The sequence below is a fragment of the Staurois parvus genome, unplaced genomic scaffold, assembly GCF_062004578.1.
Source record: "Staurois parvus isolate SC_StPar_1 unplaced genomic scaffold, SC_StPar_1.0 ptg000031l, whole genome shotgun sequence".
Lineage (NCBI taxonomy): Eukaryota > Metazoa > Chordata > Amphibia > Anura > Ranidae > Staurois > Staurois parvus.
Window position 1 is genome coordinate 13,246,556 of NW_028317827.1, and position 17,366 is coordinate 13,263,921.

Sequence of the window (17,366 nt, forward strand, 5' to 3'; positions counted from 1 at the left end):
GTCCTCCATTTGTCTGTGACTGTGCTTTCTATATAGAAACAAATTACAGAATATTAAATTACCTAGGCTATTTATAATAGATTAGTAAGCCCCTTAGTGAAGAAAAGTAGCCTTCAGTACACAACAAGTTAGCTACAAGTGATAAACATGAAATATGGATAAGTAGTAATTCATATTTACTTGACTAATAAGAAATACAATTTTTAAAAATAGCACTGTGTTTAATAAAGGAAATAAAGGAAATCTATAGGTGATAGTATACATTCCCTCAAATCACAAAGGTATATGTGTTATTTTTTTAAACAAAAAGATTAGGTTGGCTTATTTTAAAGGGAACATGTAGTGTTTCGTATACTTTCTCTTTCCTAATCATGTTCAGAAATACTTTTTTTTTTTTAATGTAGTTCGATAAATAAGAAATATGGCTGTGATATGAACATGACTATTTCATATTCATATATATTTACAATTTACATCCAGCAGGTGAAGCTCTGGGCTCAGAAGAGTGTTTTATCTGTCCCAATACAAAGATTCAATTTTAGAGAGAAAGCCTGAAAGTAAATAACTGCTGCTGTATTTGAAAACCCACAATGATCTGTGACACCGGTGTCAGGGGTGCACCTTGTTTTAAATATTTGTTTATAAAATAAAGATTTTATGTATAATAGTAGATGTAAAAATAAAATTCTCTCAAAATAACGAAGCAATAAAGTCACCCCCATTAAAGTAGTCACTCTAATTTTAGCTGAAATACTTGTTCGTATGACCCTAATTGTTATACCCTCTTGGATAGGAAAAAAAAAAGATAAAAATACAAATCAAATGAATGTGTTTTCATGTAAATACACTAATTGATTTCTAATGAAAGATTTTTGCTTCACAAATGGAACACAAGGCAGAACAAAAATAATAATGAATAAAATAGATGACATACACAACAATGAAATCACGCTCAAAAGAATCACACCACTCTAACTCCTTTCATTAGAATCATACTGCAAGCAGTGATCGAATGCATTTGTATGAGTTAACCTCTACAAGCTAATTTATTGTTTTGTGCTTTTTTTTTTTCTTTCTGATTCAGCTAAAATATTTTTATTTTCTTAATTTCAACAACTGTAACTAAATTTTACAAAAGCTTCACTTCGACCAATGCTTGGTACACAGAATGTCATAGGGCAATAATGCAGCTGATTAACATACCCGCTACTGAAAAATTTTAGCACCACTGTTTCCTTTGCAATTGGCACTCAACCTTAAAGTTTCTGATTACCTCCCAGTCTTCTTCATTTGTGCTCTTTGGCCTTGATGAAAAAGTATGTGTTATTATTAGTTTTTGTACTTACCATGTACTGTGGTTGTTGCACATGTGGGGAATGCCTGATTTATTTCAGCATTTAAATATTACAAAAATGACAATAAATAATCATTGTTTCAGTATTTAGCAATTGCAGTGGCCATTTAAGAACACCACATTAAAGAAAGATAGCAAAGTGGTGCAGATCATTATCATTTCATCAAATATGAAAGAATACAGAACATCATCATTCATCATACTAAAACACCATTATTCATTAGGATTACACTTTTTTTAAGTGAATAGTGCATGTGACCAGTAATCATTTTTAGCCAGTTTTAAAGAATGCATATTAAATACAGATTCATTTATTAGCTCATTCATCTGAAGATAGAACTTTGATTGGATTTATTTTGCGGCAGGCAGAAATCCACAAATGCCACTAAATCTGCTACCTAATTAGGCACACATCATCTACATTTTTAACTAGCATTGATGTTCTTTGTGATCACTTTGGTAACATTGGTAAAATCATTGGCCTTAAGTGGCTAACTTACACTTTGCAAAGAAAATTTTACAAGGTGGAATGTATTATTTTGCAAAGTTAACATCCTTTATTTTGTTACTTGTATTAACCTTGTTGACTTTAGAATTTGATTGGCGGTTTATTAAAGTGTTATCAAGTGCATTTTTAAAAAAAAATTATTTTGATAGCAATTGCACCAACCATCATTTAATGTAAAAAAAAATCAACAGTGCCCTTTAATCCTTTACATTTCAGCTTTAAAAAATATATGTGCTTCAGGGTAATGTTTGAAAACTCTAGTACAACTAAAGGCAAAAACTTTGTTTTTTTTTTAGTTTTGGGTAGAGTGGAGAGGCATTAGAACCCTGTTATCATTGAAAGTGAAAGTAAAAGAAAATCCCAAATTTTGGGTTCTCCCCAAAAGGGTAATAGTAAAAGTAAGTGAAAAAAATAAACCTTTAGGCTCCATGCACACTGGGAGTTTTAATAATGCTGGTCCCGTTAGCTGTGTAAAGTTACGTTAAAAATTTGTTTTTTAGCGTTTTTGCATTAGCATTTAGTGACGTTTTTTTCACGTTTGCGTTTTTGTTAACCAAAATATTTTTTGCACAAAAAAAGTCCAGAAAACCCCTCTAAAAACCCACTAGTTCTGGGGTTTTTTCCAGCCAAAAACCACTCCTGCCACAAAACGCTGATTACAGTCTATGTGTGCATGGATACAAAGGATAAGATGCTGGGGAGTTTACTGGCTGCAGAAAAAAATGTCAAAAGCCAAAAACAGCCGCTGTAAAAATGCCCAGTGTGCAAGAGGACTTAGAATCACTTTTAAACCATAAACCAATAAAAGTAAAACAAAATCCTGAATTTTGGGTTCTCCCCAAAATGGTAATAGAGAGGAAATCTTCCACTGGGAACACTAGTTCACGTGATCTGTGGGTCCCCAAGAAATTCCCTTCATTTGCAGGGATTTCCTCTCCCTTTCTGTTTGGCTGTATGACCGGACGTGAAAGGAAATCTCTGCAACGGGACATGGAGATGCCACATGACCGACTCATAGCATGGCTTAATGTATACTGCACAAGCTGCCGTGCTGTATTTTAGTATACACAATGGCCAGAGCCTTCTGTAACAGTAACAAGCCATAACTAACTTTTTTTAAAATGACAGGAAGTAGAGTTCTTCTTTAAAGTAAGCATGCACCATTTAACAAATATTCCATCCATTTAAGTCACTGAGCATGCAGAAATTAATGCAGAAAGCATCGTGTCTTGATTGTGACCAATGTGCTTGTGCAGGAGTGATGTCATTGCCATCCAGCCATTCAAACAGCCATTCAAACAGCTGGAGAGCGCAAACCCAGAAGAAGTACCAGGTGAAAAAGATCCTGCAGCAGTGACCGCCTGTCGCTGGAGGGCTCCATTTAAAATCGAAGTCTGTCATAATGTATGGGGTGCATACTAGCACATTATGGCATCAACCTGCAGGGACCCCGCTATTTGTTTTTTAAGAGTTTACTACTGATTTTAATGTGTAATTTAATATTCATATTTGTAGATTTAAAATGAGTGTAAATGAGAAGATATTGTTATGCTAAACTGATGTTTATTTTTAAAGAGGAACCTTAGTTAAAGGCAAACACTTTCCTGCAGCCTTCTAAACTATAGAACCAGAATAATTGGTGTCTGTGCTCGCCTTGCTGCAAAGGTCTTTGGGAGATATGCTTGTGCCTGTTGCCCAACCCCACCATAGCATCCTTATGGCTCACACATGAGCTGCAAAAAGGAAAATGCTTATTGGTTTATGGTTTAAAAGTGATTCTAAGTCCTCATGCACACTGGATGTTTTTACAGCGGCTGCTTTTGGCTTTTGATGTTTTTTTCTACAGCCAGTAAACTCCCCAGCATGTTATCCTACTGTCCATGCACGCACAGACTGTAATCAGCGTTTTTTGGCTGGAAAAAAAACCCAGAACTAGTGAGTTTTTAGAGGAGTTTTTAGCTGTTAAAATGCTCTAATGCTGAAAAATGTGGCAAAACGGGGTAAAACGCGGCAGATCGGCATTTATGGACTTTTTTTGAACAAAAAAATATTTTTTTGGTTAAAAAAAAAACACAAAAGTGAAAAAACGTGGCAAAACACTGCTAAACGCTAATGCAAAAACACTAAAAAACTCAAATGTTTAACGTGACTCTACACAGGTAACGGTACCAGAGTTATTAAAACTCCCATTGTGCATGGAGCCTAAAGGTGTAATTTTTTTATTTACAAAAATAACAAACATGTCTATACTTACCTGCTGTAGGCAGTGGTTTTGCACAGAGCAGTGCAGATCCTCCTCCTCTCGGGTCTCCCGCCAGCTCTCCTGGCCCCTCCCTCCTGTCCGGTGTCCCCACAGCAAGCAGCTTGCAATGGGGGAATCCAAGCATGCGCACTTTCCAGGCACTGCTGTGTGTGTCCATTCCCATACAGAGCGCGTCTCGGCCCCACCCCCCCTCTCTTCTCATTGGCTCACTGCCTGTGATTGGGAGCAGCGGGAGTCATTGGACTATCCCAGCCAATGAGGAGAAGGAGTCCCGAAATAGCTGAGACTCCAGTGCACATCACTAGATGGAGAGGGGGCTTAGGTGAGTATTAGGGAGGCTGGGGGGATGCTGCACTGAAGGATTTGTTACCTTCATGCATAGAACCTTCAGCCTTTACAACCACTCTATTATTGTTTTGTTGCGTTTCTGAGTCAAACCTCATCAAATAGGACATTCTAAAGAGAAGTAGCTGCACCTAGGTCAATTTTTTTACATTCTTTAATTAATTGATAAAAATTAAGTATGGCTTTTAGATCTTTAGGGATGCTGTCTTTTGAAAGTACTTTGAGGTTAAGTAGGCAGTTTTATTCAGTGTTCAGTTGGAGTCTTCTTTAAGAGTGCAGGATTACAGTTAAAGCAGAACCAAAAGACATAGATACACACCTTTCCAATGGTCCCTCTGATGATGTTATGTTCTCCTGTGTGCTGGTTTTCATGCCCCTTCATTGGCCAGCACAGGAGCTAGTCATCCCTGCACACAGGATCGGGCACATTGCACATGGGCAGCTCAGCTTACATTCAGGAGATCGCTGTGATCAAGTAGGTAGGTGTATTTTATTGCAGAAAAGACATTGCATGTTTCTTCTGCAATTAAAAGCCTGCCTGCTCACAGTGAATTACATTGGAACTTTAGTTCTGTTTTAAAGAAAAGACTAATTTACTTTTTGTGAATTTGAGAAGATGTGTCATTGCTGGTTTATTTCTAAAGGCGCACAAAGCAGTTTTCCTGTTCCTGGTTTTACTACCTAGTCAATCAATGTCCAAGAACAAGTATGCAGCTGGTGCAGTCTGAAAAGTCTAACCCAGTATCCTGTATACTTGTCCCTTGTCTGTGATGACAGGCTCAGGGTCTACACCTTAAAAAATAGATTGAAAATTTCAATTTCCATGTTCCTAGTCTTACAGGTTACCTTCTGCATTAAAAAAATGAATCCATTGACTGTTATAACTGAATGTGATGGTAAGAGAAGTAAATGTGTTTAAAACTGTACTGTTTCAGATGTTTTGGCTTTGTTTTTATCCCCCAAAAGAACAATAACATTGTGTAAAACATTTAAATCATCTAAATCAGGGGTCTCCAAACTTTCTAAGCAAAGGGACAGTTTACTGTCCTTCAGGCTTTACGGGGGGCCAGACTGTGGCCAGTGGGAGTAGAAAATGCACCAGTGCCCCATCATTGGTTTTAAGAGGAATGGTGCCCCATTGTTGATATCAATAAGAAGAATAGTGCCCCACTTATGGTGTCAGTAGGGGGAATGGTGCGCCATCATTGGTATCAGTTGGTGGAATAGTGCCCAAGAGCCAGGTAAAGGCATGCAAAGGGCCATGTCTGGCCCCTGGATGGAGACCTCTGATCTAAATTAAATGTCTAGTAGACAGTAGTTTAAAATCTCTTATACTTTTCAGACAGTAGTTTAAAAACAAAATGTTGCCACTGCCCTTAATACCCAAGTTAATTCAAACAGTAGACTGAGCACATTGGGATAAAAATTTACACAAACTGTAAATATAATTTTGATAAAACTTTTGAATATGCTATCAATGTGGCACTTGTAATTTAAAAAAAGCGTGACTATTTATCAAACTGATTTTGTTAAAAAGTACACTCAGTGGAGTTGATTTACAAAATGCAAAGAGACTGTTCACTTTGCAAGGGCATTTCACTTTGCAAGAGAATTTTCCCTTAGCTTACTGAATGAGATGACACTTGGCAGATCTCCGCCATCCAATCATGTGCAAGCATATCTACTGTTTTATTTTTCCTTGTACATGGTTCCATTTTTATTTATTTATTTGCAAAGTGAATTTTAACCACAATAACTAAGCTAAGGAAAAACTCCATTGCAAAGCGAAACGTTCCTTGCAAAGTGAACAGCCTATTTGCCTTTCGTAAATTAGCCCAATACATATTATTGCTGCTTTCATAAAAGGAGTTTCAGGAGATGGGATAATACATTCCACCTTGTAAACTGAATATTGAAGAGCCTGCAGATGCTCCCAATTTCTACATTTTACCAGTTCTATATATTATTCTTGCAGTGAGAGAAAAGCCCACCAAGTTCATATCACTGTATGCACAACAACCACACAGGGAACAGTCAGTGAACCTATATATGTGTGTCTGTAACAATAACACACAGGTGGGTAAGAGTACGTGAATATACAGTCTTTACCAGGAGGATCAGCTAGTATTTTTAAAGTTAAAGGCAGAAGTCAATGAACTCAATGTTTTTTTTTCAACCTGAACATCTTTGTAAGCATTCATGCAAGCATTTATATGTTTATTGGTGCTGGCTGACATACATTGAGAATAAATGCATTGAAAAAAAGGAGAAGAAATACATTCCTAAATACTTACATCAACAATCAAAAAGTCCAGCCAGCACCAGGCATTGGTGAAATATTTAGCAAATCCATAGGCCACCCATTTCAGAAGCATTTCAAGGATAAAGATGTATGTGAAGACTTTATCAGCGTATTCCAGCATGGTTTTAATTGTTTTTCTTTGTTCTATGTAAATGTCTTCAAAAGCCTACAATTAAAGAAAGTCAGGGGGTTTGAATCAATTGTATTAAATATGTTACTGAAAAACCATAAAACTGCACTTATGCAATAAATAAAACACCATAAAAGTGAAAAGAAATGTTGCTTAGTGAGTAATAATTGTGAAGATAATATAGTTCTTCATTAGGTAAAGTGGAACTATGAGCAAAAAAAAAGAATTACATATACAGTATTATGCAGTCTCTAGATAACACAACAGATTTTTGTTTTTCCCTGAGCCCTTCCTATAATATATAGGAGTTGCTTTACTAAAAATGCAGAGTGCAAAATCTGGTGCAGCTCTGCATAGAAACTAATCAGCTTCCAGGTTCTTTGTCAAAGCTTAATTGAACAAGCTGAAGTTAGAAGCTGATTGGCTACCATGCACAGCAGCACCAGATTTTGCACTCTCCAGCTTTAGTAAATCAATTCCATAGTTTTATTACCTGTTGACCGTGCTGGTAGATATATTTTTTTCTCCTGCCTTTACCAGGGTGACAACACTGTTTTTTCCGCAGTGAAATCCCACTGCAACGTTGTCACCCTGTGGACAAGGCAGTGTTAGATGGACATACAGTTCTTAAGCGGACATGAAGTAAGTGACAAACAAGTAAAAACCTAACTCTAGCTAACAATTTAAACAAATTACAGCAACAAATGTTTTTCTAAAAAAAAATAGAAAATAATAAATTACAATGTTAATATTGTGTGGTTAATATTATTGTAAGCAAACTCATGTCAAATAGTTTGTCCCAGAACTGTCAGAGCTAACTCACTCGTGCAGTGTGGATTGAAGCTCAGGTTTCACAGCTAATTCATACAGAAGTTCTTCACAGATTCCGGTCAGGTTTACTTCAGGTTCAGGACAGGATTAGCTCAGGATCTTATCCTGTTCACACATATGTGGTTTAGAAACAGTTCCTATAGAAGTCAATAGCCTGTAATCCGCACCTGAACCTGACTGCACTGCTCAGAAATCGGACAGGGCTCTTTTTCAAACCACACTGAATCCGCACCTCCAGTGCACCAGACATATGGGAACAGGCACCACAGGAAGAAATGTTTTGCACAGGTCATGCGGATTAGATGTGTTTCATAGATCATAGCAGCGTTAATATATAGTGTATATATATATATATATATACACACATACTCGCTGTATATTATATAAAATGCAAGTGCTGCATGCAATGCGCTTTTCACTTTCATCTCAACAGACAGACTTTGAAATCAGACTCTGTTTTGTTGTCTGTACACTTGATGCCTTGTAAAACCAACCTGCACTTTTATGCCCATTACTCCTTGAAATGCTACACCAATTGGAGCCTCAGTGCACTGGCCATCCTATTGGTAGATGGTTGCCACGAGCAGACTGAATTAACCCACATGAAAAAAAAATATATTTTAAATATATTCTTTCCAAATATATTGACATATATTTGAAATACTACAATTTTAGCCATATTCAATATATATATCAAAATCTATGTAAAAAAAAAAAAATTATATATATATATATATATACACATATATATATACATACACACACACACACACACACATACACACAATGTTGAAATGCGTTTTTATTACAAAATATATGAAAAATATTTTTAAAAATAAATTTTCAAATATACTGTATGACTGTAAAAATATATTTAATCTACGTTTTTGGAATGCATTTACAAATATATGTAAAAATATATGTTAAAATGACCATTTTATATGTTAAAAAAATGCTGAAGAATATATTTAAAAAATATATATTTCTAAAGAAATTTTTCATATATTTTGTAATACACAAAAAGCACATTTCATCATTCAGTATATATATGTGTGTGTGTGTATGTATATATATATATATATATATATATATATATATAATATTTTTATTTATTTATTTTTTTAAATATATTGAATACTGCCAAAATTGTAGCATTTCAAATATATGTCAATATATTTGGAAAGAATATTTTTAAAATATATTTCAAATATATTTTTCTTCCGTGTGGGAAGTATTTGTGAAGTACGTGGGAAGTATTTGTGAAGTACATGGTTAGCTAAAAGGCAGAGGTCCTGGCCCTGGAAATGTGTTGGAGAGGATATGCATTGAGGGTTTGACAGGTGTAGCATTGCAAGGCGGAGTGGATATCTCAGTGCTGGATGATGTAACAAGGCAGCGAGGGTGCGAACAAACTCTGAATTTAACAGATGTCTGTTGATATGAAAATGATGAGCGCATTGTGTATGTCACTTGTGAGTATGTTTTTATTTATATGTAATTAAAGTTCTTATGATTTTTAGCATGGCAATGCGCTGTGGATTTATTTTTAGTTTTCCTTTGCAGATTGACCCAATCAAGATAAAGAGCTGCAAAGCGAAGGTCAAGGGAGCTCATTTCAATTATGAATGGATTGGCAGTTGTTAGTATTGGAAATAAACAGTATCCTTTGGTGTCTGACCATTGCTGTATACTGTGTGCTCAGCCTTTAAACATTCAAGAATGTATCTTCTACTCTTGTGCTTGACTTAGCTTTCTCTCTTTAAAAGTAGTCATATAGATAATAAGCATTCCCTTTGCTAACCTAACATGAAGGTTAAACAAATCCGCTTACATTTATGTTTTGTTGCTGCGCAAAAAGTTTTGCTGACCTTATTTGTACAAGTGAGGTAGGTGAGATATCTTTATAACTGAGGAATACTTACCAAAGCTCCGCTGCTAAGAAGAATCATAAAGATTATGAATGTCTCAAACCAGTTGTGCTCTACTATTCTAAAACATGTTTTTCTTAGGTTCCACCATTGCTTGCCTCTCCCTTCTAGAACACTGACATCACAACACGGGAACTTTTTGATGCACCCTGTAAGGACAATCACAAAAGACATTCTATAATGTCAACTTCAATAAATTCAGCGCAGTTAGATTTTTTTTCTGCAATAGTTATTATTTCATTATCTTTTGCCTTTACTATAGACACAAATGAGCCCTTTACTAAACTATTAGTATGTAGTGCATTTACTATATGCTGTGTGCACATCTGTTTTCACACCAATAGCACAGCAAAAATAGCCTACAGTAACAATGGTGCTGAAATTTAGGTCTTCAAGTAAATATACAGGTTCCCATGGAGCTCCTTGAATCCTAGTCCCTAAGACTCAATGTTTCTCCTAGTCACATTTAAAGGCATAGTTCGCCTTTACCAAAAACTGTCTATGCAGATAAGGGGCATCCGTAGATAAAAACAAAATTGTGCAGCTTTGACCAAAGTTGAATAATGCCCTTTCTATAGATGCAGTCCATTTACATACCTTATAAAGCCTGAATGAAATACTTCTAGGACAGGGGTCTCCAAACTTTCTAAGCAAAGGGCCAGTTTACTGTGCTTCAGGCTTTAGGGGGACCGGACTGTGACCAGTGGGAGTAGAAATTGCCCCAGCATCAGTGCCATCATTGGTTTTAATTGGAGGAAAAGCTCCCCATTGTTGATATCAGTGAGAAGAATACTGCCCCATTGAGGGTGTTAGTAGGGCAATTGGTGCTCCATCATTGGTGGTGTAATGGCCCAAGGGCCAGATAAAGACAGGCAAAGGGTCTCATCCGGAGCTCAGACCGCAGCTTGGAGACCATTATTCTAGGATGTTGCTAACAGAAGCCTTATGTTACTGGACATCTTCTTGTCAGAGGAGCAGCTTTTCCTCTGTTTCAAACCCCCTCACTTGCACTTTCTCTCCCATGATGCATTGGCTCTGAGCTCAGCGTTTAAGAGCTTATGCCTGTATTGAAGATGAACAGTATCACTAGGCTTTCCCTAGCAACATTGATAGCAACGTCCTAGAGGTAAACCAGTCAGGCTTCATAAGGTATGTAAATGGCCTACACATATAGCAAGACATTATTCCACTTTGGTCAAAGCTGCACAGCTTGTTTTTATCTACAGATTTCCTTATCTGCATAGGCAGTCTTTTGGAAAAGGTGAACTAACCCTTTAAGGTTTGTCCCTTTTTTTCAGTCTATCTCTCTAATAGGCAGTAGAGAATCTGGTATAAGACATGAATGAGGGAAGTAAATCTTGACTGACAAAAGGTGAAGATCATATCCAGCCTGGGCCTAGAATCAAACGGACTGATTTGAAGACAAACCCCAGTACTTTAAGGCACCGATGCCAGCACTTCAGCACTATTGTTATCCCTGACACATTTACATCTATTACAACTACAAATGGATACAATTTACAGTCAGATTTCAATGTCATCCTTTTTTTTTAGGCTTTTGGCATTTACAGGGGCAAGAGTTTAAAAAATAAAGTTAATATGGGATATTAAATGACAAGATCTCTTAGTAAAAATACATTTGAAACTGCCATGTGTAAGCTTAGATTTTCCTGCCAGTTTTGTGTTTGATTCAGTTTGTATTGTTTTCTTTCATGTGTAACCTCTTTGTGTTTAATGATTTCTTTTTTATTGTAATTGTGTAGGGAGTACCACAGGGAGAAATATATTAAACTCGCAGAGGGTAATTATTATGGTGCTGAAATACATCTATTGAAACTTTAAATGGCTAATTTAGAGATTAATATTTTTCTGCTGTGACTGTATATATGGAAAACAACAAATGTGAATGTGTAAAGGACAATATGTCACAGCTTGATAGAAGTACCTTCTGTAAAGCAAGCATCTGGCTCCATAATTTCCTCCGGCTCCACTAAAGCTGCAGGTTCACCTTCCCCGGCTGGTCTTATATCAACAGTGCTGCCCTCTGATGAGCTGGAACAGGTCAGTTTCTGCAACAGAAATGGTTCATTTCAGTGGAATAATTTATAGACAAGATAAAATGTTTTGCTTAGTTATGAAAGTGCAATATTACTTGACCACCAATTATTTTTTTCTTATTACAACTATTCCATCTAACTTCGTAGTATATACACTCACCAGCCACTTTATTAGGTACACCTGTTCAGTCGCTTGGCAACACAAATTGCTAATCAGCCAATCACATGGCAGCAACTCAATGCATTTAGGCATCTAGACGTGATGAAGACGACTTGCTGAATTTCAAACCAAGCATCAGAATGGGGAAGAAAGGGGATTTAAGTGATTTTGAACGTGGCATGGTTGTTGGCACCAGGCAGGCTGGTGCTTCAAAAACTGCTGATCTACTGGGATTTTCACACACAACGATCTCTAGGGTTTACAGAGAATGGTCTGAAAAAAAGAAATCTCTGAGGAATATTTATAACACCTTATTGAATGCCACAATGAATTAAGGCAGTTCTGAAGGCAAAGGGGGCTCCAACTGGGTACTAGCAAGGTATACCTAGAAAAGTGTCCAGTAAGTGTATAACACCAAAACCTTTGTCTTGGTTACTGCTAGATGGATTCTCGCTTTCTGTATGTCCTGGTGGCCACTGGACAATCACAACTTTTGATCTGACACCAGAACAGAGGGGAAATCTTCTAATGGGGACACTTGTTTTACTAATTTCTAACAGAGATTTCCTTTCACTTCCCGTTATGTGTACAGGACAAAACGTGGGTGGAAATCTCTTGAATGGGAAACAGATGGCAATCAAAACCAATATTCTACTTTATCGAAAATTAAAATGAGCTTATTTTTTTTAAATACAGTATCTCACAGAAGTGAGTCCACCCCTCACATTTTTGCAAATATTTTATTCTATATTTTCACGTGACAACACTGAAGAAATGACACTTTGCTACAATGTAAAGTAGTGAGTGTACAGCTTGTATAACAGTTTAAATTTGTTGTCCCCTCAACACATATTAATGTCTAAACCGTTGGCGACAAAAGTGAGTACACCCCCTAAGTGACAATGTCCAAATTGGGCCCAATTAGTCATTTTCCCTCCCCGGTGTCATGTGACTCGTTAGTGTTACAAGGTCACAGGTGTGAATGGGGAGCAGGTGTGTTAAATTTGGTGTTATCGCTCTCACTCTCTCATACTGGTCAATGGACTTTCAACATGGTACCTCATGGCAAAGAACTCTCTGAGGATCTGAAAAAAAGAATTGTTGCTCTACATAAAGATGGCCAAGGCTATAAGAAGATTGCCAAGACCCTGAAACTGAGCTGCAGCACGGTGGCCAAAACCATACAGCGGTTTAACAGGACAGGTTCCACTCAGAACAGGCCTCACCGTGGTCGACCAAAGAAGTTGAGTGCACATGCTCAGCGTCATATCCAGAGGTTGTCTTTAGGAAATAGACATATGAGTGACGCCAGCATTGCTGCAGAGGTTGAAGGGGTGGGGGGACAGCTTGCCAGTGCTTGAACCATACGCTGCACACTGCATCAAATTGGTCTGCATGGCTGTTGTCCCAGAAGGAAGCCTCTTCTAAAGATGATGCGCAAGAAAGCCAGCAAAGAGTTTGCTGAAGAGAAGCATACTAAGGACATGGATTACTGGAACCATGTCCTGTGGTCTGGTGAGACCAAGATAAACGTATTTGGTTCAGATGGTGTCAAGCGTGTGTGGCGGCAACCAGGTGAGGAGTACAAAGACAAGTGTGTCTTGCCTACAGTCAAGCATGGTGGTGGGAATGTCATGGTCTGGGGCTGCATGAGTGCTGCCGGCACAGGGGAGCTACAGTTCATTGAGGTAACCATGAATGCCAACATGTACTGTAACTTACTGAAGCAGAGCATGATCCCCTCCCCTCAGAGACAGGACCGCAGGGCAGTATTCCAACATGATAAAGACCCCAAACACACCTCCAAGATGACCACTGCCTTGCTAAAGAAGCTGAGGGTAGAGGTGATGGACTGGCCAAGCATGTCTTCAGACCTAAACCCTATTGAGCATCTGTGGGGCATCCTCAAGGTGGAGGAGCGCAAGGTCTCTAACATCCACCAGGTCCGTGATGTCGTTGTGGAGGAGTGGAAGAAGACTCCAGTGGCAACCTGTGAAGCTCTGGTGAACTCCATGCCCAAGAGGGTTAAGGCAGTGCTGGAAAATAATGGTGGCCACAAAATATTGATACTTTTGAGCCCAATTTGGCCATTTTCACTTAGGGGTGTACTCACTTTTGTTGCCAGCGGTTTAGACATTAATGGCTGTGTGTTGAGTTATTTTGAAGGGACAGCAAATTTACACTGTTATACAAGCTGTACACTCACTACTTTAAATTGTAGCAAAGTGTCATTTCTTCATTGTTGTCACATGAAAAGTTATAATAAAACATTTACAAAAATGTGAGGGGTGTACTCACTGCATTTCCATGTTTAATTTCACTCTTTCAAAATCAGTGAAAATGCCTAACAAAATTTCATGATGAAACAGGGCTCATCATAGTAAAACATATGACAGGGCTCTTAGAGTTTAACCACATGCCAAACCCCACGGTAAATTTACTGCACCGGTCGGCTCATACAGGCACAATCACATACCTGTACATCGTGGCTTCCTTCCCAGGTCCACTCACGCATGCGTGCTCAGACCCTGAAGACTGTGCTGTCATTGGCTGCAGCACAAGTCAATAAACAGGTCACAGTCAATGATTTATAGCTGGGACCTGCTGATCGGCTCAATGAAAGACAGAAGAGAGCTCTGTGTTGGTAAACAACACAGAGCTCTCTTCATACAGCAGCAATGTCTCTTCTCTGCCAAGCAGGAAGTAAAAACCGGCACATTGCTTAGTATAAAACCACACAGTAAATACACTAAACATTGTTAGGCACATATTTAACCCCTTGACCACCTTAGATGTTAACAACTTCACAGTCAGTGTCATTATTACAGTGGCAGTGTATATTTTTAGCATGGACCATTGTATTGGTGTCACTGGGGATGTCAGTGGCAGTTAATCAATTCGCCTCAGCAACAGTTAGTGTCAGATTGCCCGCTGCACTATCGCAGTCCCTGATTGCTGTCGTTACCAGTATAAAAATAAATAAATAAAAATTCTAGTATCTATACCATCGTTTGTAGGCACTATAACTTTCACGCAAATCAATCAATCTACACTTATTGGGATTTTTTTTTTTACCAAAGACTGTAGAATACATTTTTGCCAACATTTATGAAAAAATTTGATTTTTTTTTGGATGGATGTGTTATAGCAGAAAGTAGAAATCATTGTTTTAATTTTTTTGTTTGTTTATATTGCAAAAAGTAAAAATTTCTGATGATCAAATAACACCAAAAGAAAGCTGTATTCGAGTAAAAAAAATTATATAAATTTTGTTTGCGTACAGCATTGCATAAGTAGTGCAGTGCCGAACTGCAAAAAATGGCATGGTCATGTAGGGGGTAAAATTTACCGGAGCTTAAGGGGTTAATTAGTCACTAAACTGGAACTTAGTCTTTAGATTTTCATCATCTAATCCTGTTGCTTTAAGTGGAATGCATAGCTGCTACTAATATTTTAGATATACCACATCGGCGTGATATAAATAGAGTGAATGTTAGGCAACTGTTGGTTGGATTGTTTTCTTTGCTATTTAATGATGGATATGTGGTTAAATCCTGGGCCATGGTGCAACTCCTAAATTACCCTCAATTCAACAAATTTCTTTAATGAAACTACTGGTCCTTTTTCCAGGTATGACCATGGAAACCCTCTTCTTTTTTTCAGCCCCGTAGGGGCTGGTGTTAGATACAACGGCTCTGTTTATGTAGTGAAAACTTTGCCAGATATATTGAAATGTTATAACAATATTAATCAGTTCAATCCCCTAACTCTTCAAGAACCTAACCTTCTAACAATGCTAGTATCCATCTTGTCCTCCATAGCATAACGTGTGAACTTTAAAGCATATCAATACTCAATACTGTGTTTTTTGATAGAGTAGAGCAGTGGTCTCCAAACTGCGGCCTGGGGGCCTGATGCGGCCCTTTGCTTGCTTTTATCTGGCCCCTGGGGCACTTTTCCTCCCACTGATACAAAACACTATTCCTCCCATAGATACCAACAATGGGGTATAATTCCTGCTACTGACATAAATGATTGGGCTCTATTCCTCCCATTGACACCAATCACGGAGCACTATTCCTTCCACTGATACCAAGAATAGAGCACTATTCCTCCCACTGACACCAACAATAGAGCACTATTCCTCCAGCTGACACCAATGATAGGGCACTATTCCTCACACTTACACCAATGAGAGGGCACTATTCCTCGCACTGACACCAATGATATGGCACTATTCCTCTATCTGACACCAATGACAGGGCACTCTTCCTGCCATCGGCACCAACAATAGGGAACTATTCATCCCACTGACACCAATGATGAGGCTCTATTCCTCCCATTCACACCAATCATAGAGCATTATTCCTTTCACTGACACCAACAATAGAGCAATATTCCTCCCACTGACACCAATGATAGGGCACTATTCCTCCCACTGACACCAACAAAGGGGCACTATTCCTCCCAGTGACACCAATTATGGGGTGCTGTTCCTCCCCCTAATAACAAAGATGCATTGTTTACTCCTTCTGATGCCAGGACAATTTCTATTCCCGATGACCACAGTCCGGCCCCCCTTGAACTTGAAGGACAGTAAATTGGCCTTTTGTTGAAAAGGTTTGGAGACTCCTGGAACAGAGAATGGTTCCTTTTTCCTCTCTATTCTGGTAACAGCTCAAAATGTAGGATTTTTCAGTCGCTTTTTTAGTATAAATGAAAATGACCACTGGGTAGGATAGAAAGGGTGAATCTCCTAAGCAGGGACAAACACAGCAAAATAAAATGTGACAGGGGTTCTAACTCCCCCTTACTCTATAAAAAAAATCCTTTTTGATAAACCATAGTCTAAGCTATTTATCTTTCACAGCAAAACATTTCAATTAGACAGTATTCTAAGAATAATTGTTTTATTTTTAAAACTACAGACATAAAAACAAAATTGGATTATTGCTAAAGCATTGCTTGCTATCCTATGACCCATAATTAGCTTGTAATAGAGCTGCATTAACATGTTCAGAAAAATGTGCTAATGAAGCTCCAAGGATTTTACACAGACTGAGCTGTGAGGGTAACAAAGTAATCTACTTAAATATAACCAAACTCTGACACACAGACATCACATTTAACTTTAGGCTCAAACAGATCAGTTATTAAGTGTTCATTGACAATTGCAGAAGGGTTCCTGTGTGGATATGTCTAATTATATGATTACTATTCTGTGTGTAGAACAAATGACTGCATGAATAGTGAAACCTTAGATAATGGGTGGGTTGCAAAACTTGTGTTCAGTGACACAAATGAAAAACAAATAAATGATAATGACCCAGTGCAATAAAACAGCACACGGCATTAATGCCTCATAAGTAGGAATGGGGACATTGCACAGCGTGTAGGAAGTCATAGTACACTATGTAACGGGGACAATGACAGCAATGAAAAGCTATGTTAAAGAGTCTAATCAGAGTATGCAAAATATTTTAACACT

The 17,366-nt window shown here is 37.8% G+C and overlaps 1 protein-coding gene across 4 annotated transcripts in view; it reads right to left on the reverse strand.

Moving 5' to 3' along the window:
• LOC149470815 (sodium channel protein type 2 subunit alpha-like) overlaps positions 1-17,366 on the reverse strand; it is a 214,232-nt gene that overhangs the window by 25,926 nt on the left and 170,940 nt on the right. For all 4 annotated transcript variants that reach the window (XM_089660166.1, XM_089660153.1, XM_089660173.1 and 1 more), the window contains exons 18-20: positions 11,607-11,730; positions 9,656-9,810; positions 6,765-6,938 (exon numbers count right to left, since the gene is read on the reverse strand). In XM_089660166.1, the coding sequence (XP_089516292.1) occupies positions 6,765-6,938; positions 9,656-9,810; positions 11,607-11,730 (453 nt within the window). The remainder of the gene's footprint in view (positions 1-6,764; positions 6,939-9,655; positions 9,811-11,606; positions 11,731-17,366) is intronic.